The sequence below is a fragment of the Manihot esculenta genome, chromosome 12 (genome assembly GCF_001659605.2).
Source record: "Manihot esculenta cultivar AM560-2 chromosome 12, M.esculenta_v8, whole genome shotgun sequence".
NCBI lineage: Eukaryota > Viridiplantae > Streptophyta > Magnoliopsida > Malpighiales > Euphorbiaceae > Manihot > Manihot esculenta.
In genome coordinates, this window is record NC_035172.2 from 5,652,336 (window position 1) to 5,674,652 (window position 22,317).

Genomic DNA, 22,317 nt, shown 5'->3' on the forward strand with positions numbered 1-22,317 from the left:
GACTTTTGAGTAAAATTGGATTAGAGAAATGAGGATGGAAAAAATTAGACAGTAGAATTTATCTTAGCGGCTATTCTTGTTCTTTTTGTTTTTGTTTGTTCTATCCGTAGAAGAGCTGAACATATAATGCATTATCATTTGCCAGGAGATAATGAACTTTTTTCTTTAATTTTTTTTTTTTTTTTTTCGTTGGCGTTAACAAGGGACTTCTCAAACCATTCTGCATCTACAAGTCTATAACTTGCATTGAAAGGCACACAACTACAGTCTACAGATAATGATCATTTATTCAAGTATACAACGCTACATATATTCTCAATCATCAAACACCTCTCCTCCTTGCACACATCCATGGTCGCTGTAACTCGGTTACAAAATCAGGAGGAAGAGATTTTTATTTCAAGCAAACAGCAGAGGTAATTTAGCGAACCAACCAAGAAGCTTTGCATCCATAGGATCTCCTTGCATACCACACAGCTTGTGTTGGCAGATGTATCAGGACCTTTTTTTTTTTTTTTTTTCCACAATAAACTTGGTCTTCACGTTGTCCTAATCTTTAGCTATTTTTTAGCAAGATATTTTGTTTATATTTTTCTGTTAAGCGAAGTGGCAGTAGTGGTCTGTTAAGCGAAGTGACAGTAGTGGTCACTGTTTTTTTTAGTTTTTCTGTTTTTTGCTGTAACTATAAAAGTTTCCAGCTTTGCAATTCAATTATAATTTTTTTTCCAATTCTAAAATACAACAGTGGTATCAAAGCCCTCTTATCTTAAGGGATCTGTGAGAGACTTGTGAGTTTTTTACTGAGTGTTTTTTAAAAAAATAATTCTGCTGTTGTAAGACTTCTTTAATGGAAGGTGAAAGTTCTTTTTCGATAGCGGCTCCACCTGTGTTTGATGGAGAAGACTATCAAGTTTGGGCAGTAAGAATGGAAGCATATTTGGATGCGTGTGATTTGTGGGAAGCTGTAGAGGAGGATTACGAGGTACCTCCCTTGCCAGGCAATCCAACCATGGCTCAGATCAAAGTTCACAAGGAGAGAAAGCAGAAAAAATCCAGAGCAAAAAACTGCTTGTTTGCTGCAGTTTCTTCTACCATTTTCAGTAAGATTATGTCCCTTGGCTCAGCTAAAGCTATTTGGGATTTTCTCAAGGATGAGTATAAGGGAGATGAACGAATCAAAGGAATGAAAGTTCTGAACCTGATTCGAGAGTTTGAGATGCAGCATATGAAGGAATCAGAAACAGTAAAGGCGTATGTTGACAGGCTGTCTGGCATTGCAAATAAGGTAAGGATACTTGGTGCAGAACTTACCGATAACAGAATAGTTCAAAAAATTCTTGTATCCTTGCCTGAAAGATATGAGGCGACCATTGCTTCATTGGAAAATACTAAAGATCTTACTAAAATCAGCTTGACAGAGTTAGTAAGTTCACTGCAGGCACAAGAACAGAGGAGAATGATGCGACAAGAAGGATCTACTGAAGGAGCTTTGCAAGCCAAATGGCAGCAAAATTCTGGAGACAAAAACAAAAAGTGGAAAGGAAAGAAAGGAGCAGCAGGAGGTTCAGAAAAGGCAGCTGCCGGGGAAAACTCCAACACGAACAAAGGAGGAAAATATTCTCCTTGTCAACACTGTGGCAGGAAAAATCATCCTCATTACAAGTGTTGGAGAAAGCCTGACATGAGGTGTAGAAGATGTAACAAACTTGGGCATGCAGAGATAATTTGCAAAGAGAAGGAGTCTCAACAGCAAGGTGATGCACAAGTTGTAACTCAACAAGAGTTAGCTATTTTTTAGCAAGATATTTTGTTTATATTTTTCTGTTAAGCGAAGTGGCAGTAGTGGTCTGTTAAGCGAAGTGGCAGTAGTGGTCTGTTAAGCGAAGTGACAGTAGTGGTCACTGTTTTTTTTAGTTTTTCTGTTTTTTGCTGTAACTATAAAAGTTTCCAGCTTTGCAATTCAATTATAATTTTTTTTTCCAATTCTAAAATACAACAGTGGTATCAAAGCCCTCTTATCTTAAGGGATCTGTGAGAGACTTGTGAGTTTTTTACTGAGTGTTTTTTAAAAAAATAATTCTGCTGTTGTAAGACTTCTTTAATGGAAGGTGAAAGTTCTTTTTCGATAGCGGCTCCACCTGTGTTTGATGGAGAAGACTATCAAGTTTGGGCAGTAAGAATGGAAGCATATTTGGATGCGTGTGATTTGTGGGAAGCTGTAGAGGAGGATTACGAGGTACCTCCCTTGCCAGGCAATCCAACCATGGCTCAGATCAAAGTTCACAAGGAGAGAAAGCAGAAAAAATCCAGAGCAAAAAACTGCTTGTTTGCTGCAGTTTCTTCTACCATTTTCAGTAAGATTATGTCCCTTGGCTCAGCTAAAGCTATTTGGGATTTTCTCAAGGATGAGTATAAGGGAGATGAACGAATCAAAGGAATGAAAGTTCTGAACCTGATTCGAGAGTTTGAGATGCAGCATATGAAGGAATCAGAAACAGTAAAGGCGTATGTTGACAGGCTGTCTGGCATTGCAAATAAGGTAAGGATACTTGGTGCAGAACTTACCGATAACAGAATAGTTCAAAAAATTCTTGTATCCTTGCCTGAAAGATATGAGGCGACCATTGCTTCATTGGAAAATACTAAAGATCTTACTAAAATCAGCTTGACAGAGTTAGTAAGTTCACTGCAGGCACAAGAACAGAGGAGAATGATGCGACAAGAAGGATCTACTGAAGGAGCTTTGCAAGCCAAATGGCAGCAAAATTCTGGAGACAAAAACAAAAAGTGGAAAGGAAAGAAAGGAGCAGCAGGAGGTTCAGAAAAGGCAGCTGCCGGGGAAAACTCCAACACGAACAAAGGAGGAAAATATTCTCCTTGTCAACACTGTGGCAGGAAAAATCATCCTCATTACAAGTGTTGGAGAAAGCCTGACATGAGGTGTAGAAGATGTAACAAACTTGGGCATGCAGAGATAATTTGCAAAGAGAAGGAGTCTCAACAGCAAGGTGATGCACAAGTTGTAACTCAACAAGAGCCAGAACAACTCTTTGTTGCTTCATGTTTTGTGTCAAAAACATCAAGCAAAAATTGGCTTGTTGATAGTGGTTGTACAAACCACATGACCAATTGTGAGGAGCTGTTCAGAGAGCTTGACAAATCAGCAAGCTCAAGGGTCAAAATTGGGAATGGAGAATTCATCACAGCTGAAGGAGAGGGGACGGTTGCCATTGAAAGCCCTACAGGTATAAAAATAATTTTTGAAGTTTTGTATGTTCCTGAAATTGACCAGAATTTGCTAAGTGTGGGACAATTACTGGAGAAAGGGTTCAAACTTTTGTTTGAAGATAGTATGTGTCTGATTTTCGATCCAAGTGGTCAAGAACTTTTCAGAATCAAAATGAGGCAGAGAAGTTTTTCTTTGAATCCTTTGGAGGAGGAGCAAATGGCATTTTCGTGTCAGCTCACTGTTTCAGATACTTGGCATAAACGATTGGGGCACTTTCATCATCAAGCCTTGCTATTCATGCAGCGAAATGATCTTGTTCGAGGTATGCCGAATCTAGAGAAACATTTTACAAGTTGCAAGACGTGTATGCTTGGGAAGCAAATCAGATTTCCTTTCAGAACATCTACATGGAGAGCTACCAAGAGGTTACAACTAATCCATACTGATTTATGTGGCCCACAATCAACTCCTTCGCTGAATGGCAGCAGGTATTACATAGTGTTTATTGATGATTTAACAAGAATGTGTTGGATATACTTCATAAAGTTTAAATCAGAGGTTGCTGGGATTTTCATGAAATTTAAAAATTGGATTGAAAATCAAAGCAGTTGCAGGATTCAGGTCATTAGAATAGATAATGGCACTGAATACACTTCAGAGAAATTCAATTTATTTTGCGAAGAAGCTGGAATTGAGCACCAGCTTACGGTCCCTTATTCTCCACAACAAAACAGAGTCAGCGAGAGGAAGAATAGAACTATTATGGAAATGGCTCGGTGTTTGTTACATGAGAAGAATCTTCCAAAAAAAATTCTGGGCAGAAGCAGCAAATACTGCTGTTTTCTTGCTGAATAGGCTGCCTACAAGAGCAGTGGGAAAGAAGACTCCGTATGAAGCTTGGCATGGTGTCAAACCAGATTTGACTAATCTTAAAATTTTTGGTTCTCTTTGTTTTTCGCATGTTCCACAGGTTAAAAGAGACAAACTAGATGAGAAAGCTGAACAAGGAATTTTTGTTGGCTATAGTTCAGTTTCTAAAGCCTACAGGATTTTTCAACCTCACACAGGGAAGGTTGTAACAAGCAGAGATGTTCAGTTTCTTGAACATGAACAGTGGGACTGGAATGAGAACTCTCCAACTGAAGAGCAGATTGCACCTCTTGTTCCTGATGAATCAATTGATGATGTTCCTGTAAGAGGAACGAGAACACTTTCAAATGTTTATCAAAGATGCAACGTTGCTGTTTTTGAACCAGCAAGTTATGAGGAAGCAAAAACCGACAAAAATTGGGTGAAAGCAATGGAGGAGGAGCTGGCTATGATTGAAAAAAATCAAACTTGGGTGCTAGTCGAAAGACCTCAAGATAGAAAGGTGATTGGGGTGAAATGGGTATTCAGGACAAAATTAAATCCTGATGGCTCATTGAACAAGCATAAAGCGAGGCTAGTGGTGAAGGGCTATGCACAAATTTGGAGAGTAGACTTCTCTGAAACATTTGCTCCAGTCGCAAGGTTGGACACAATCAGAATTTTGTTGGCGCTAGCGGCACAACAAGGTTGGAAACTTTTCCAGCTTGACGTGAAATCGGCTTTTTTGAATGGTACATTGCAGGAAGAAATTTTTGTTGAACAGCCAGAAGGTTTCACTGTGCCGGGACATGAGGAGAAGGTTTGCTTGTTAAAGAAAGCTCTTTACGGGCTAAAACAAGCTCCACGAGCTTGGTACAGCAGAATAGATGATTATTTGCTGTATTTGGGCTTTGAAAAAAGTTTGAGTGAATCAACTTTGTATGTTAAAGCTGATTCTGAAATTGTAATCATTTCTCTCTATGTAGATGATTTACTTGTTACAGGTAACTCTGTTGTGAAGATTCAAGAATTCAAGCAGGAGATGATGAAGGTCTTTGATATGACAGATCTTGGAGAGATGAATTACTTTCTCGGAATGGAAGTAAAACAAGCCCAGAATGAAGTTTTTATATGTCAACAGAAATACTTGAAGGAAATTCTGAAGCGTTTCAGAATGGATGAGTGCAAAAGTGTGAATACTCCGATGAATCAAAAAGAGAAGTTACAGAAAGAAGATGGAGCTGAACGTGTTGATGAAGGGGTATATAGAAGCTTGATCGGATGTTTAATGTATCTTACAGCAACAAGACCTGACATCTTGTATCCTGTAAGTGTCCTATCAAGATTTCTAAATTGTGCCAGCAAAATACACATGATGGCAGCTAAACGTGTGGTTAGATATCTCAAAGGAACTCAAAGTTATGGCGTAAAATTCAGCAAAAGTCAGAATTTTAAGCTTCATGGATTTTCTGACAGTGATTGGGCAGGGTCCTTTGATGATATGAAAAGCACCTCTGGTTACTGTTTTACCTTTGGATCAGGGTGTTTTTCTTGGTGTTCCAAGAAACAAGAGATTGTGGCACAATCAACAACAGAAGCTGAGTTTGTAGCAGCAACGGCTGCGGCTAATCAAGCACTGTGGCTTAGGAAGATTATGGTAGATTTGCAGCTGAAAGAAGTTGACAGCACTGTGATTTTTGTAGATAATCAGGCTGCCATAGCTATATCTCAAAATCCAGTGTTTCATGGGAGAACCAAGCATTTTAATATTAAGTTTTATTACTTAAGAGAGGTCCAGAAGAATGGTGAAGTGATGTTGGTGCACTGCAACACAGAAAGTCAGATTGCAGATATATTTACGAAGGCACTTCATGTTAACAGATTTGAGCTTCTTAGGGAGAAGCTGGGAGTTTACAGTTCCTGATCCAGGAGGAGAATGTTGGCAGATGTATCAGGACCTTTTTTTTTTTTTTTTTTCCACAATAAACTTGGTCTTCACGTTGTCCTAATCTTTAGCTATTTTTTAGCAAGATATTTTGTTTATATTTTTCTGTTAAGCGAAGTGGCAGTAGTGGTCTGTTAAGCGAAGTGGCAGTAGTGGTCTGTTAAGCGAAGTGGCAGTAGTGGTCACTGTTTTTTTTAGTTTTTCTGTTTTTGGCTGTAACTATAAAAGTTTCCAGCTTTGCAATTCAATTATAATTTTTTTTCCAATTCTAAAATACAACAGCTTGTAATTCTAGTCTCGTTTTATCATTTTATCAAGTTGAAATTGTGGGCTTAACTAGAACCGTCTCCCCAAACATTATCCCATCCACCACTTGGAGCGCCCTTTGGACCCTCAATGTAGTTTTGATTACCGTGGGGATTGAGAGGAGCAGGAAGTCCATTAGGCCCTGGTCCTTCAACCTTTCTGGGTTTTGTTTTGATTCCCAACAATCGCAAAACAAATCTCGCCAACTCTCCATACAATAAGCCCGTGCGATCAAAAAGCTGCGCAACACAATACCATGGGTCATTATGTGACACGAAATTCTGATAATCCAGCTCGGTCGGGATTATGTTCAGTTAATGCATCATTAGTTTTATTCTAATTTTACATCCATTTCACTGAATGGAGAGGTAAATAATTGTCAAAACAGCAGAACCTGAAGCAGTGCAGTCATGAACATGTGAAATGCCTGGGTGTTCTGGTCTATCAGAATTGATATCCTGCCAAAAAAGTTCACTACACCTTGCATCTGCCATCATTGCATACCAAATGATTAGAAATTTACATTTTCAAGTTGTAAAAACACTAAACTTCAGATAGAATACCAAACAATAAATCTGGAGATAGAATACTAAGGAGTAGATCTGGATTGACATTCCAATAGCAAATCAACATACCATGATATTGTGCTTGAAACAATAAAACTGCAGGATGCAACAGATGACTCCCATAAAAAAAAATTCTATAATCATAGAGACTGGGAAAAGTAGGATATTTAGCAAGCTTATCATACCTACGGCCAAATTGAATACACATTTCTATTTGAAAATTATTATTTAATGCTTGACAACTCTTACTGCTATTAGTAGTTGAGAAAGCAAAACTAAACAATATGTCCAGAACAGTGAACAATTCCCTGTCTCCAAGAGTGATAAGGAGGCGGTTACACAAAAAGGAAAAAGATTCATTCATAAGAAACTGACTTATAACTTCCCATACATCTCTTGAATCCTCTTTGTACATCAAGCCAACAAAAAATTCGACAAAGTACTTGGTATCAAGGAACAAAATATCACCATCTCTCAAGGACTCAGCAAACTCAGTGGAAGACCAAAATTCAGGTACATTGTCAAGAAAATTTTCCACTGTTCGTTGGACATCCAAATCAAGAAAGTAATGAGGCTTTGTAGCCACCACAGCAGGGGATTGCCCATGAAATTTTAAACAAATGAAATGTTCCAAAAGTTTATTAAACTACATTGATTGAACATAAAATATATTCAATTGGTCATTTCAATCTCCAATAACAAATTGTGCTTGAAAACTTAAAAAAAACAAATACAGAAAAATTAGAATATCACAGTTGTAAAATAATACACATTATCATAAAAAATAATGGAATAAAAAAAAGAATATAAATCAAACTTACATATCAATAATTTAACCCACAAATAAACTACCAACACTTAAAACATAGATTGTAAATCAAGTTTGAGAACTTTAATCTTCCATTATTCATATACTTGTGTGTCTCTACTCTGTATAGTTGTCCTTTATGCGTAATGACATATATTTCTAATTTTTTTTCCTTTTCATGTCCGAATTGGTTTGCATTCTGAATGTTAACTTTTTTACAGCCTCGGGACTGTGTGGTTGGCTCTATAATTAAAGACATATATTCCTCAAGATGCTCATGTCCAAAGTATGTTAGCCTGCCTTTATATTTTTCATCAGGTAAACCTTTAATGTGTCATGAAATTACTGTTGATTGAGTGTTAGATGTAGGAATAAGAACTTTTTAATATATATCAAAATATTTTACACTAATTTTATATTAAATATTTTATTTATTATATAAATTTTTAAATTTTAAATTCTTTAATTTTTAATTTATATTAAAATATTTATAATAATTTTATATTAAATATTTTCATCATGAATTCTTAACATCTAAATTTATTAATTTTAAATTTATATCTAAGATTTTTTATTGAAATTTTATATTAAATATTTTTTCAACATTATTTATAAAATTTAAATAATTTTTTAAAATATATTACAATATTATTAATAAATAAAATAAAATATAAAAATTTAACTTAAATTATTAATATAATCAAAATATTTAATGTATTATCACGGTAAAATATGAAAAATATAGTTTTAAAATTTTATTTTATTAATAGAATAATTATTTTGTTAAAATTTATTGTTAAATTATAATAATTTAATTATTTATAATAATTTAATTTTTATATTAAGAATTATATAAAATATTTTGATATAAATTAAAAATTATAATTTTAAAAATTAAAAATTTATAATAAATAAAATATTTAATATAAAATTACTGTGAAATATTTGAGATGTATATTGAAAATTAAAAAAATTAAATTTAAAAATTAAGAATTTATTTATTCTTTTCATAAGTAATAATAAATTTAAGAGAATAAATATTTTATAAGAAAATTAAAAATTAAATTATTATTATTTAAAAATATAAATTTTATTAAAGTTTAAAGATTATAATATAAATTAACTTTTAATATATATTATTACACTTTTTAATATATATTATTACACCTTACCGCTTACCAATGCGGTAAAATATTAATTTTTATTATTATTATATCACTTTTGTAAAGTATGATATTTTTCTAAAATTTTTACTGTATAAATTTTCCATAATAAGATTTAGTAATGATTAATATTGTTTTCACCTTACGGGCCAAAAAGCACCATTTTCCACAGAACGAAACGGTGTATTTTTGAAATGTCGCGTTCTTGGAACACCAGAAGAGGCCATTTAAGCCCTAACAAGAAAATACGTGCGTGGCAAGTAGCTTTTATTTCAACACAAGCTCCCAATAGCTTTTTGCTTTAGCACTCCATCTTCAAATTCTTCTTCTTCGGAGGTAACCTCTAGCTCAAGCATAGAATTGATTACAATCGCTATTTTATTTCTCGTATTCTTTGATCGATGACAATTTCTTTTTAGTTGTCTATAATTTAATGCTTTTTTTTTTAATTGTTGGTAGGTGTGGTGTTTGAATTAGAGTTACAATCCAAACGATTACTTCGGTAAAATTATTGGAGAGTAATGTCATCGAAAGAGTGTTTGTAGAATTTGAAAATAAATTATTTTTTTATTTATTATTAATGATATATAAGATTCTTGAAATGTTGGGTCTTCCTGAGCATTGTCAATGGCTATATCTCATTTCCTGTTTACCATTGGTGTTTGGTGTACTGCTTATGTTACCGTTGCAATAATTTCTTATTTACGGGGCTTTAGCTCTCTCCGTGCCTTCTGATTAGCGCAGCGAGCAGTTTGAAGAAGCTACAATGGGTATGCACAACTTGTAATTGGCCCTGCAGACAATGGGAATGTGATTTACTTGAACACAACATTTTTTTATCATCTGTTTTTAACCTCGTATTATTAACACACACTCTGAAGTCCACATATTGCTCTAGTTTGTACCAACACTGTGAAACAATTGGGCGGTCAATAAACATTGTAAACCTCGATCCTGCGACACAAAATTTTGACTATCCTGTGGCTATGGGTGAGTAGAGTCCATATATTACTTGCTTTGTGATGTAGATTATTTATTTATTTGTTTAGTTTTTGAGATCCAATTCACGTTTTTTTGCAGATATCATGGAACTCATTTCCTTAGATGATGTTTATTGCATGAAGTATCATTTTTTCCTTTGTAATCAGCGGTCGTAGTCTTTTTCATTTTCCTGCTAATTAAAAATTTGCTTTCACTTGGTTGATTTTATCAAATATCATTATAGATTTTTTCTCAGTGTAAAAAAGCTTATATGAATTGCTTGGTGCATGGTGAGATATCACTGTTTTTTTTCCCCTTGTTTGATGTCTCTGTCGTGTTGTGATATCTTTGCACTTAAATCTATAATGATATTTGATAAAATCAATAAAGTGAAAGAAAATTTTTAATTAGCAGGAAAATGAAAAAGACTCCGGCCGCTGATGACACAAGGAAAAAGGATACTCCATGCAATAAATCAGAGCTCCATTGGGATTGAGACACATTTCCTCCATAACATCATCCAAGGAAACGAGTTCCCAGATATTTGAAAAAAGTGAATTAGACTTTAAAAACTAAACAAATAAATAAATAATCTACATCACAAAAATATCAAGCAAGTAATATAAGCCACAGGATAATCAAAATTTTCTGCCGCAGGATCGAGGTTCACAATGTTTATTGACCGCCCAACTGAACTGTTTTACACTGGCTAGGGCAACATGTGGACTGCAGAGTGTGTATTAATAATACGAGGTTAAAAACAGATAAAAAAAAATGTTATGTTCAAGTAAATCACCTTCCCACTGCAGAGCCAATTACAAGTTGTGCATAGCCCATTGTAGCTTCTTCAAACTGCTAGCTGCGCTAATCATCAGAAGGCACGGCGAGAGCTAAAGCCCCGTAAATAGGAAATTATTGCAACAGTAACATAAACAGTACACCAAACACTAATGGCAAACAAGAATTTCAGGAAATGAGATATAGCTATTGACAGCGCTGAGGAAGACCCAACATTTCAAGAATATGATATATCATTAATAACAAATAAAAAAAATAATTCATTTTTAAATTCCACAAACACTCTTTCGATGTCATTACTCTCAAATAATTTTAACGAAACAATCGTTTGAATTGTAACTCTAATTCAGACACCACACTTTTGCAGATATGATACCAACAATTAAAATAAAAGCATTAAATTATAGACAACTAAAAATAAATTGTTATCGATCAAAGAACACAAAAGGTAAAATAGCGATTGTAATCAATTCCATGCTTGAGCTAGAGGTTACCTCCGAAGAAGAAGAATTTGAAGATGGAGTGTTAAAGCAAAAAGCTATTGGGAGCTTGTGTTGAAATTTGCTACACACGTCTTTTCTTGTCAGGGCTTAAAATGCGCTCCTCTAGTGTTCCAAGAAGGCGGCACTTCAAAAATGCACCGTTTTATCGTTCTGTCAAGAAAATGACGCATTTTAAGCAGACAGACACCCCTGCCCTTTTCTCGTGCTTTTTGGCCCGTAAGATAAAAAAAATAAAAATTATTAAACCTTAATATGAAAAATTTATGCAGTAAAAATTTTAGAAAAATATCATACTTTACAAAATTGATATAATAATAATAAAAATTAATATTTTGCCACACTGGTAAGCGGTAAGGTATAATAATATATATTAAAAGCTAATTTATATTATAATGTAATTTATATTATAATCTTTAAATTTTAATAAAATTTATAATTTAATTTATATTTTTAAATAATAATAATTTAATTTTAAATTTTCCTATAAAATATTTATTCTCTTAAATTTATTATTACTTATGAAAAGAATAAATAAATTCTTAATTTTTAAATCCAATTTTTTTAATTTTCAATATACATCTCAAATATTTTACAGTAATTTTATATTAAATATTTTATTTATTATAAATTTTAAATTTTTTAATTTTTAAAATTATAATTTTTAATTTATATCAAAATATTTTATTATAATTTTATATAATTTTTAAATATAAAAATTAAATTATTAAAAAAATAAAATTTAAACAATTAAATTATTATAATTTAACAATGAATTTTAATAAAATAATTATTCTATTAATAAAATAAAATTTTAAAAACTATATTTTTCACATTTTACAGCGATATTACATTAAATATTTTGATTATATTAATATTAATAATTTAAGTTAAATTTTTATATTTTATTTTATTTATTAGTAATATTGTAATATATTTTAAAAAATTATTTAAATTTTGTAAAAAAATACATTAATAATGTTGAAAAAATATTTAATATAAAATTTCAATAAAAAAATCTTAGATATAAATTTAAAATTAATAAATTTAGATGTTAAGAATTCATGATGAAAATATTTAACATAAAATTATTATAAATATTTTAATATAAATTAAAAATTAAAGAATTTAAAATTTAAAAATTTATATAATAAATAAAATATTTAATATACAATTAGTGTAAAATATTTTGATATATATTAAAAATTTCGTAATTTATTTTTTATAAATAATAATAAATTTAAAAAAATAAATATTTTTTAATAAAATAAAAGTTTAAAATTAAATTATTTATTATTTAAAAATTTAGATTAAATTATAAATTTTATTAAATTTTAGGGTAAATTAATAGGTATATAATACTTTACTCAGGATGACAACGGCTAGGGTACCCACAAAATTGAGAGTACCCAAATCCAAATCCGAATCCGATTATATGTAAAATTTCTGAACCCGTCCCAAACCTGTTTAGTATTTTAATTTTACTACTTATACCCGTTCCAAATTCTGAACCCGATTTTTTTACTTCGATTAATGACGAAAAATTTAAAGATTTGGATATTATAACCCAAATAACCAACCTAAATTAGGAAATTTATATATACTAAAACAAAATAAATATATTATAAATTCATCATAACACAACCATTAATCAATTACCTATCCAACATAAAATTTTAAACAAAAGAAATGTTCCAAAAGTTCATTAAACTACATTGATTGAACATAAAATATATTCAATTGGCCATTTCAATTTGCAAACTTTAAAAAACAAATACAGAAAAATTAGAATATCACAGTTGTAAAATAATACACATTATCATAAAAAATAATGGAATAAAAAAAGAATAAAAATCAAACTTATATATCAATAATTTAACTCACAAATAAACTACCAACACTTAAAACATAGATTGTAAATCAAGTTTGAGAACTTTAATCTTCCATTATTCATATACTTGTGTGTCTCTACTCTGTATAGTTGTCCTTTATGCGTAATGACATATATTTCTAATTTTTTTTCCTTTTCATGTCCGAATTGGTTTGCATTCTGAATGTTAACTTTTTTACAGCCTCGGGACTGTGTGGTTGGCCCTATAATTAAAGACATATATTCCTCAAGAAGCTCATGTCCAAAGTATATTTTTCATCAGGTAAGCCTTTAATGTGTCATGGAATTACTGTTGATTGAGTGTTAGATGTAGGAATAAGAACTGTCCTTTTCCTCTCACTATGATTACTTACCATGTAGACACAAATTGTCTTTTTCTCTCACTATGATTACTTACTATGTAGACACAAATGATCCGAAGGTCTTTTCTTCAGAACATGTGCCTTTAAATATTCCTGGTTTCATGTGTAATATTTTGTTTCTAGCTGTTAAAAATAGCTCTGCTTTTGAACTTCTCATTTGAAATATGAGTAATCAGATGAATATTAATGATGAATGGAATCGTATCATGACCTATGGTATTTGTTTTTTTTTCTCTTACTACATACTCCTATCAACCAGGTTATGCTTGCCACCTCTTACCCATTTCATTCCTATCTGCTGTAAATTCTTGGTCACTTTTCTTCTTTCTTGCTGAGGTTTCTTGACTGCCTCTTTCCAGTGGTTCTTTGCTGGGTGTCATAGCAATAATTTTCCAAGTGCTGCCTTCTTTTGTTGGTTTTCCCAATGATGGGTTTGCCCATTTGGGAAATGGGAAGATTTTTGGGATTCATGGCCAGCTCTTGCCAGTTTGAACAGGACTGACCAAAGACAAAGTCAAACACGGGACTGGTTGATTTGGTCCCGTTTAAAATTTTTACTCTAGAAACTAAATAAATGATATATATAAATTTAAATCTTATAAATTCATTTATTTGAATCCAGGGAGGAGATATTTTGAATCCAAAGAGGAGATTTTTTGAGTGTAGAAAATATACATGAGTTTTAATTTTAAAATGTATGATTATTATTGTTAGGTTCTTTGTGTTAATGTTGAATCTGGGCAGCAATTTAGTGCTTGTAAATATATGTCAGTTTGTTTGTACTTCACACTAACTTAAACTAATATTATGAGATCATGAATGCCATGAGACTTTTTTGGTAAAGTTCAGAGTTTAAATATGTATTCGACTAATATTATATTAGCATTCATGATTTAGTTACTCATCACCACTGCATCTTGTCTAGCTAAACAATTCTCTAGCCCATCATTTGGATGGGGTGGCTTGGTCATTGTATCATTCCAAGCCCCTAGAAGTAGTAAGGTTTTGTTTTATAACTGCATTGCCTTTGTATTTAAAGGCATTGAAGTATCTGAACAGTGATCATGGAGTTTATTTGAGCAGATTGCCTTTGTAAATCTGGGCAGCATTCTTTACACACAACATGAATATGGAGGCAAGAGGAAGGACCAATGGGATGGAAAATACCTATTTATTAAGATAAAGCCTCAGGCAGACTGATGAAGACTATCAGAAAAGATGTTAACTTCAATCAATACTTTTGCAACTCGGAGAAACAAGTGTCTCAAAATATCTACTCAAAAAAGTATTGGTAGAGCTATTACTAATCTTCCAACCACGTGAAAGGTACTAAATTTAACCTCAATAAGGAAAAACCAAAATTAGCTTAAAATACACATTGACAATTGATTTAATAACAGGTGATCAACAAATCTCAGGCATATTTGATTAATCAGAAAAAGGCCACATGAAGATGTTTTCGAAATATTTTTAGATTACTACATAATCATAATGGAACATTCCTCACATGTATTATGCAAGTTAACAGAGTGAAGTGGTAAAAGAAATGCTGTGATAAAATAAAGTAAACAGTTCAACTTACATCAGTCCATGATGCAGAAAATCCATCCGTGGAAAGCAACCAACTTCCAGCCTTAGATTGCAAACCTAGCTGATTATTTGAGGTGTCGAGATCAAGCAGCTAATTCTCATAGAATTCCTCATCATCAAAGTTCCTTTTCTTTTTTCTACTTTTCTTTTTCTTCCTGCGCTTTCTCTTAACTGTGCAACATTATCCAATTCATAGTCACTTTCTTCTGACAATCCGACGTGATGTAGCATTGCATATTTATAAGACTTTTGGAAACTTATACCATTATTTGAAAATAAAGATTCCCAGGATTCTGAAATTCGGCTTTCGTCTGATAATGCATAATGAATAACCCAAGACTGAAGCCCCAAGAACATAATTGCTTCTGTTGTCTTCATCTTGAAGCATTCATTCAGTAAAGGATCCAAGATGTTTCCCGTGCTTGAGATTGTGCATGTCTGAGATACAATGTCCTTGATTTTTGTTTGTTCCTCTTGGGACTCTTCATCATGCACAAGCCGCAGAAGCTGGCGTCCTTGATTGATAACAGCATTTAACAGAAGCAGCTGCTCAAAAGATTCACAATCATTGAATCTAGAAAGTGCAAACTCAAGCCAACAAGATGAGTTACCAAAATCCACTGGTTCCATATTCATGCTTAAATATGCATGAAGCAATTCCAGAACAGTGAACAATTCCCTGTCTCCAAGAGTGATAAGGAGGCGGTTACACAAAAAGGAAAAAGATTCATTCATAAGAAACTGACTTATAACTTCCCATACATCTCTTGAATCCTCTTTGTACATCAAGCCAACAAAAAATTCGACAAAGTACTTGGTATCAATGAACAAAATATCACCATCTCTCAAGGACTCAGCAAACTCAGTGGAAGACGAAAATTCAGGTACATTGTCAAGAAAATTTTCCACTGTTCGTTGGACATCCAAATCAAGAAAGTAATGAGGCCTTGTAGCCACCAAGGCAGGGGATTGCCCATGTTTTCCTTTCCACTCAAGCTCCTCCCAACATATATCACGATTCACAAATGCAAATTGCGATAATGCTTTGGCACCCTTTTTGTGATCCAATCCACCCCACAGTTTCGAGTCTCCTCTTGCTGGTCATAATTTTGCTTTTTCCCCTCTCCAAAAAAGAAAAAAAATGGTGATGAGCAGAAATCTCTTTTAACTTAAAAAAAAATAATAATAAAGAATAGGATCAATTTAATTCGGTTTTGATATTTGGTTTCTTTTTGTCATATTTTGGATTCATTTTACTCTCCTTAAAAACCTCTTCTTGTTCTCTCCACGCTTTTAAAAACAATCGGCAAGACTTGCAATATTTCTCTGCTTTCAGATAAAATCAGAATAATGTTACCCTACAAACGTCATAAAATTCAACCTCAAAGGAGGAATCTCAAAATTGTGGATATCCAAAAGGAAAGTGTATCCATAATCTATCTTCAAATTCACTTGTGCTCTAGGGAGTAAAATGCTAAGCCACTGGTGATGCTGCAAATTATTGGAAACAATACTCAACAAACTTTCTTTAATGTGATTACAAAGTCAAAAGGATCTTATTTTTGTGTGTTATCTCTCTTGGGTTTGGATCTTATTATTGTTGTTGATTCTTGATTTTATTGTTGGTTTGTTTTTGCTATTGAGATTTGGTTTTTATTTTATTTTTAAAGATAAATATTTAAAAGAGTTATCATTTACTTTTTAATTTAGATTTAATGGGACTAATTAAGTTGAAATTGAAAGATGAAGAGTTTAATTAAACTCAAAAGCTTAATCCGCTATTATCTAATAGTTAAAGGTTAAAATGGACAAAATTATTTATGAATCAATTTCTATATTTTGAAAAACTTATTAAAAGATTTATATATTTTATTTCTATTCACTTTATAGTCTTTCCATGTAATTTTTTTTAATTTTTCGCCATTAAAATATTGTAAAAAGACTAAATTACCCTTACTAATTAATTAAGTCTTTTTATTAATTTTTTCTCATCCTCTCTCTTCTTTGGATCAAGAATTACAATTGCCACCTCAATATCATTATTGTAAAACTCAAATGATGTGGCCCATCTGCTTTTAGAAATGGGAAGTGGGCATTTAGAACTGTTTTAAAGGATGATTGTTACATGAGCATATGGTTGTTTGGAAATTAATACAAATTGCTTTGAGAATCAAAATACCCAAAGTGATGTCGAAAGCAATTCCAACTCAAAAAAACAAAACATGCTTTAAACTCAATATTTCATAGTGTTTTTTTTACTTTTTCACTTAAATACCCATATTCGTCAATAGTTTTCTACCTATACAAAGATGTCTCATACCCCTCCACAATCTGAATTTTCATCTCCCTTTGCTCAGACTTCGAAAAACAACAGCCAGTAGCACATTTTCGACTCGAAGTCTAGCCTCTCTAATTGTATTAGTATTGGATAGATACAGAATAATTGTGTATATAAAAATCCAAACATAATCAAGTTGATTGATACATTTCCACACAAAAAGAACTTGCAAATTGGGTTTGAGTTCATGGAAATCGATAAAAGAGACGGGCAAGAAATGTTGGGGTGAAAAGAAACATATATAGGAGGAATAAATGAATTTTAAATTTGAAATCTAAGTATTAAAGGGATCTTTGAGCAAGAGGAAGAAGATGTAAAAGAGATAATTAATTAATGATGATAGTTTTATCTTTTTATAATTATCTAATGGTAGAAATTATAATTATCTAATAATAGAAATGGAGTAATTGAATAAAAAGAATTATATAGTTAACGAGGTAAAATGTAAAGACTTCTTAATGAATTTTTTAAAATGCAGAAACTGGATTGAATCATAAAGCTCCCTTAAAAATATGACTTTGAGTAGAATTTATCTTAGCGGCTATTCTTGTTCTTTTTGTTTTTGTTTGTTCTATCCGTAGAAGAGCTGAACATATGATGCATTATCATTTGCCAGGAAATAATGGACTTTTTTCTTTTTTTTTTTTTTTTTTTTTTTTTTTTTTGGGTTGGCGTTAACAAGGGACTTCTAAAACCATTCTGCATCTACAAGTTTATAACTTGCATTGAACATATGATTTACTTTTAAAGGCACACAACTACAGTCTACAGATAATAATCATTTATTCAAGTATACAACGCTACATATATTCTCAATCATCAAACACCTCTCCTTGCACACATCCATGGTCGCTGTAACTTGGTTACAAAATCAGGAGGAAGAGATATTTTTATTTCAAGCAAACAGCAGAGGTAATTTAGCGAACCAACCAAGAAGCTTTGCATCCATAGGATCTCCTTGCATACCACACAGCTTGTAATTCTAGTCTCGTTTTATCATTTTATGAAGTGGAAATTGTGGGCTTAACTAGAACCGTCTCCCCAAACATTATCCCATCCACCACTTGGAGCGCTCTTTGGACCCTCAATGTAGTTTTGATTACCGTGGGGATTGTGAGGAGCAGGAAGTCCATTAGGCCCTGGACCTTCAACCTTTCTGGGTTTTGTTTTGATTCCCAACAATCGCAAAACAAATCTCGCCAACTCTCCATACAATAAGCCCGTGCGATCAAAAAGCTGCGCAAGACAATACCATGGGTCATTATGTGACACTAAATTCTGATACTCCAGCTCGGTCGGGATTATGTTCAGTTAATGCATCATTAGGTTTATTCTAATTTTACATCCATTTCACTGAATGGAGAGGTAAATAATTGTCAAAACAGCAGAACCTGAAGCAGTGCAGTCATGAACATGTGAAACGCCTGGGTGTTCTGGTCTATCAGAATTGATATCCTGCCAAAAAAGTTCACTACACCTTGCATCTGCCATCATTGCATACCAAATGATTAGAAATTTACATTTTCAAGTTGTAAAAACACTAAACTTCAGATAGAATACCAAACAATAGATCTGGAGATAGAATACTAAGGAGTAGACCTGGATTGACATTCCAATAGCACATCAACATACATGATATTATGCTTGAAACAATAAAACTGCAGGATGCATCAGATGACTCCCATAAAAAATATTCTATAATCATAGAGACTGGGTAAAGTAGGATATTTACCAAGCTTTTCATACCTACGGCCAAATTGAATATACATTTCTATTTGAAAAATATTATTTATTGCTTGACAACTCTTAATGCTATTAGTAGTTGAGAAAGAAAAACTAAACAATATGTCCAGGTTGAATATCAAATTTATTTTCTTTAATCTTTATTAAGAAAAAAGGTTTACTCCCGCATTTTAAATGACAGATTTGGTCAGCTTGTTATTTTTTTGGGTTTGTCCACATGCCCAATAGGCCTAGGGAACACAATGGGTTATAGCCCATCCACCTTCCTTAGCTCCATCATCCAATGGTTCTACCAATATTTGGTGGATAAGGAGACTCATACTTGAAACCCCCATTATCCATAGAAGTGCAGAGCCAACTAGGTTTTTATCTCCTTTAATTTTATAGCTGCTACTTTCATCAAATGATAAAGGTCCGCACTCCATAGACACCAAAATAAATGTGGTAAAACTGATCTTTGCATTTGCAATTGACAACTGTAACAAAACAAAGAACAAAAATGCAAGATCTAGGGATGTCACCACAAGTAAAGCTTTCTTCTCTATGAAAAGCTTAAAGCTTAGGCTTCGAGATGGAAATGTTATGCCAAAAAACACAAGGGAAATATTCCCTACAGCTCGAAGAAGTTGATGGAAGAGAGAGAGAGAGAAGGGGGGGGGGGGGAGATTCCTTACCACTCGGAGGAAAGAAATCCAAAAGCCAGGAGGAGATGATGGAGCACCATAGGGGTTATTCGGATCTTGATCACCATATGGGCCCATGCCCATTCCATAACCACCCATTGGACCACCAAAACCACCATTATACATTCCTCCGCCACCACCATACATACCGCCTCCATATAGACCACCATAACCTCCTCTATACATGTTATTTCCGTACAATCCACCACCATAAGACCCTCCATATCCACCGTATGAAGAACCATACATTCCAGAGCCGTATCCAGAATTATAATTTACACCAGAGCCATAGCCTGCAATGCACATAGCAAATAATAAATTACATCTATACATATGCACCAGGAAAGCTGCAAATCACTCCCAGCCCAACAAGGCGATATTCTGATGGTGATTTGCAATTTCACTTACTGAATACAGTCCTCAAATACATTCTTCTTTCCAGTTGCCATTGCATTAAGAACGTGGAAACTTAGATAAAGACAACAAGCCAGACTAAATACATCACAGCAGATGTAGGCACTTTTAAAGAGATCAATAGATACCTCCATATGTGCTCCCATATGTTTGCTGTTCCCATGGCCTAGTCGGTACAGGCCTACCAAGAGAATTTCCAGCCACAGTTGTATTCTTATTGACAGCTGGAACAATTTCGCCAGGTTTTGCCGTTCCAGATGCCTCAACTACATCACTGGTGCTGCCAGGTGATGAGGGTTTAAAAGGTGTGGGACCCGATGATGAGGTCCCTGCTCGTTCCCAAGGTTTAGCAGGAGCATTGCCACCTGCATTAGGAGAATATATATTGCAAGGAGTTATTCAACACATTGAACATAGTTATGACCCATGAGTAATGGTAGTGAATGAGAAGATGCAGATTCTCGAAACTGAGATGATAAGAAAATGAGGACCAGTATTTCAGTATCAGATAGTATACAATTATAACCGTTAATCCTTATAAATAGGGTAATAGCACAAGTACATCAAACACTAAGGAAAATAAAATTCGGAGATTAATTTGTATAAAAATTTCTAGATTTTGAAAAGGCAATTGGTATTCTCCATTATCATTGGGAATTTCCTTAATAATAATAATAAAAAAAAAGACTCTTTCTGAATCCGAAGAAAATTAATGCAATTCATCCAGAGATAAAGCAATGAGTTCCCTAAATTTTCCAAGGCAAAAGCCATGAAACGAGAATTCCGAGTCTGGTAACGAATTAAATTCTGATAAATAAGCGTGAGATAAAGCGCAAAAAAAAAAAAAAAAAAAAACCTACGATATCCAAACAACGAATCGAGTCCAGAGATGGACCATCCAATGACAGAGAAACCCTAATAAGGACTCCAAACACAAAATTGGAGCCAAGAATAATTAATCTAAGTCCACAGTAAGCGATATTGATAAAGGAAAACTAAAAGAGCATAAATCTTTACGGAATCAGAAGATGAAGGAAGAGAAGGAAAAAAAACCTGTTTGAGGGGAAGCGGAGTCCATGGACGACGGAAAATTATGGGCAGCGATTATCTAAGCGCCCACCTTACACACATAGGGCGAGAGAGAGTAATATTGTATGTCCAATTTTCTATAGGGTTAATGCTCTTTATCGCTATGCGGTGCCGCGTTTTGACCTCCGACCCCCGACTTCCCTTCCGTTCCGCGTACTATGCATTTTTTTACTTTCCCTTCTAATTTTTATGGATATACCTTTTGTTGGTGGGAATTCTTTTGGAGAGTTTTTATTTTTTAAAAAATTATTAAAATAGAAAATTATTAAAATAAAGTAAATTTATTATAAATAAATTAAATTTTATATAAATTATATATTATATTATAAATTTAAATAAAATGATGTTTACTTTTGTGAGACAAAAATTAATGTTTTATTAAATTAACAATATTATTATTAATTAAAATAGTATTTTATTCTATTATTTATATAAATATGTTATTATTATCAAGAAAATTATTATTTAATTTTTATAATATATAAAAATTTATTAATTTTAAAAAATATACTAAAAATTTATTTTTATGTTAATTTTATTTATTAAATATGTTATTATTATCTCAAGCATATATATTATATTCGCTATTCATATAAACACTAGTTTTTCGATCATTAAATATATATATAAATGCACTCCCAGACTTAATCTGCTGATAAGTTCATCTGAATAAATATGAGAAATCTCATATTTTACTCTCAATTTTCAATTCTCATTTCAAATATATATATATATATATATATATAATGCTATTTATTTTACACGCGCTTTCAACCTATGATTCTATCTACCCTCTCAAGCATATCACAAGACGTTTGTTTTGTTCATGGTTTCAAACATCTGCAGAGCAAGGAGAATTCTTTGTTCAGTAACATTCAATTTGTATTGGGTTGGAGGATTGATTTTAGGAAACCATTTGTAGACTAGTTGTAGATTTACGTATACTTAGCTATCTTGAGTGCTTCAAACAAAAGCCATGAGAGCTTGTCTTCAATGGAAGATAATAAGTAGTTGGATGGGTTACCTTCCACTTTGCCTTCTCTTCTCTTAAATATGGAATTC

The 22,317-nt window shown here is 32.8% G+C and overlaps 4 protein-coding genes across 5 annotated transcripts in view; 2 read left to right on the forward strand and 2 right to left on the reverse strand.

The window, feature by feature from the left end:
- The window catches only part of LOC110628120, a 63,568-nt gene extending 55,544 nt beyond the window's left edge, over positions 1–8,024 (forward strand). The window contains exon 4 of the transcript XR_006347878.1: positions 7,925–8,024. The gene's annotated coding sequence lies outside the window, so the exon portion shown is untranslated. The remainder of the gene's footprint in view (positions 1–7,924) is intronic.
- LOC110628122 (peroxisomal membrane protein 13) lies at positions 145–21,410 on the reverse strand. 2 transcript variants are annotated; one of them, XR_006347876.1, is made up of 6 exons: positions 21,220–21,410; positions 20,295–20,531; positions 19,744–20,045; positions 18,718–18,810; positions 18,293–18,562; positions 145–470 (listed from the first exon to the last, which is right to left on the reverse strand). XR_006347876.1 is itself a non-coding variant. In XM_043948516.1 (5 exons), the coding sequence occupies exons 1-5, from the start codon at positions 21,242–21,244 to the stop codon at positions 18,350–18,352; spliced, it is 870 nt and encodes a 289-aa protein (XP_043804451.1). In that variant the 5' UTR covers positions 21,245–21,410; the 3' UTR covers positions 18,093–18,349. The 2 variants fall into 2 exon arrangements, 1 of the variants encoding a protein (XP_043804451.1); XM_043948516.1 differs by lacking the exon at positions 145–470 and having other exon boundaries at positions 18,093–18,562.
- Positions 848–1,798, forward strand: LOC122721374. The gene has a single exon (XM_043948968.1). The coding sequence runs from the start codon at positions 848–850 to the stop codon at positions 1,796–1,798; it is 951 nt and encodes a 316-aa protein (XP_043804903.1).
- On the reverse strand, positions 14,803–17,267 carry LOC122721375. The gene is made up of 3 exons (XM_043948969.1): positions 17,264–17,267; positions 15,252–16,085; positions 14,803–15,159 (listed from the first exon to the last, which is right to left on the reverse strand). Exons 1-3 carry the CDS (start codon positions 17,265–17,267, stop codon positions 15,080–15,082), a joined length of 918 nt encoding a protein of 305 aa, XP_043804904.1. The 3' UTR covers positions 14,803–15,079.
- Positions 21,411–22,317: the final 907 nt, after the last annotated feature.

Bases quoted from the DNA above. Each gene is read 5' to 3' on its own strand.
- LOC110628122 (XM_043948516.1), bottom strand. From the start codon at position 21,244: ATGGACTCCGCTTCCCCTCAAACAG. The intron at 20,046-20,294 runs GTATCTATTGAT...TGTGCATTGCAG, and splicing joins ATATGGGAGCACATATGGAG to GCTATGGCTCTGGTGTAAAT. The intron at 18,811-19,743 runs GTAAGGAATCTC...CAATGATGGCAG, and splicing joins GGATTTCTTTCCTCCGAGTG to ATGCAAGGTGTAGTGAACTT.
- LOC122721374 (XM_043948968.1), top strand. From the start codon at position 848: ATGGAAGGTGAAAGTTCTTTTTCGATAGCGGCTCCACCTGTGTTTGAT.
- LOC122721375 (XM_043948969.1), bottom strand. The intron at 15,160-15,251 runs GTATAAGTTTCC...AATGTTGCACAG, and splicing joins ATCTTTATTTTCAAATAATG to TTAAGAGAAAGCGCAGGAAG.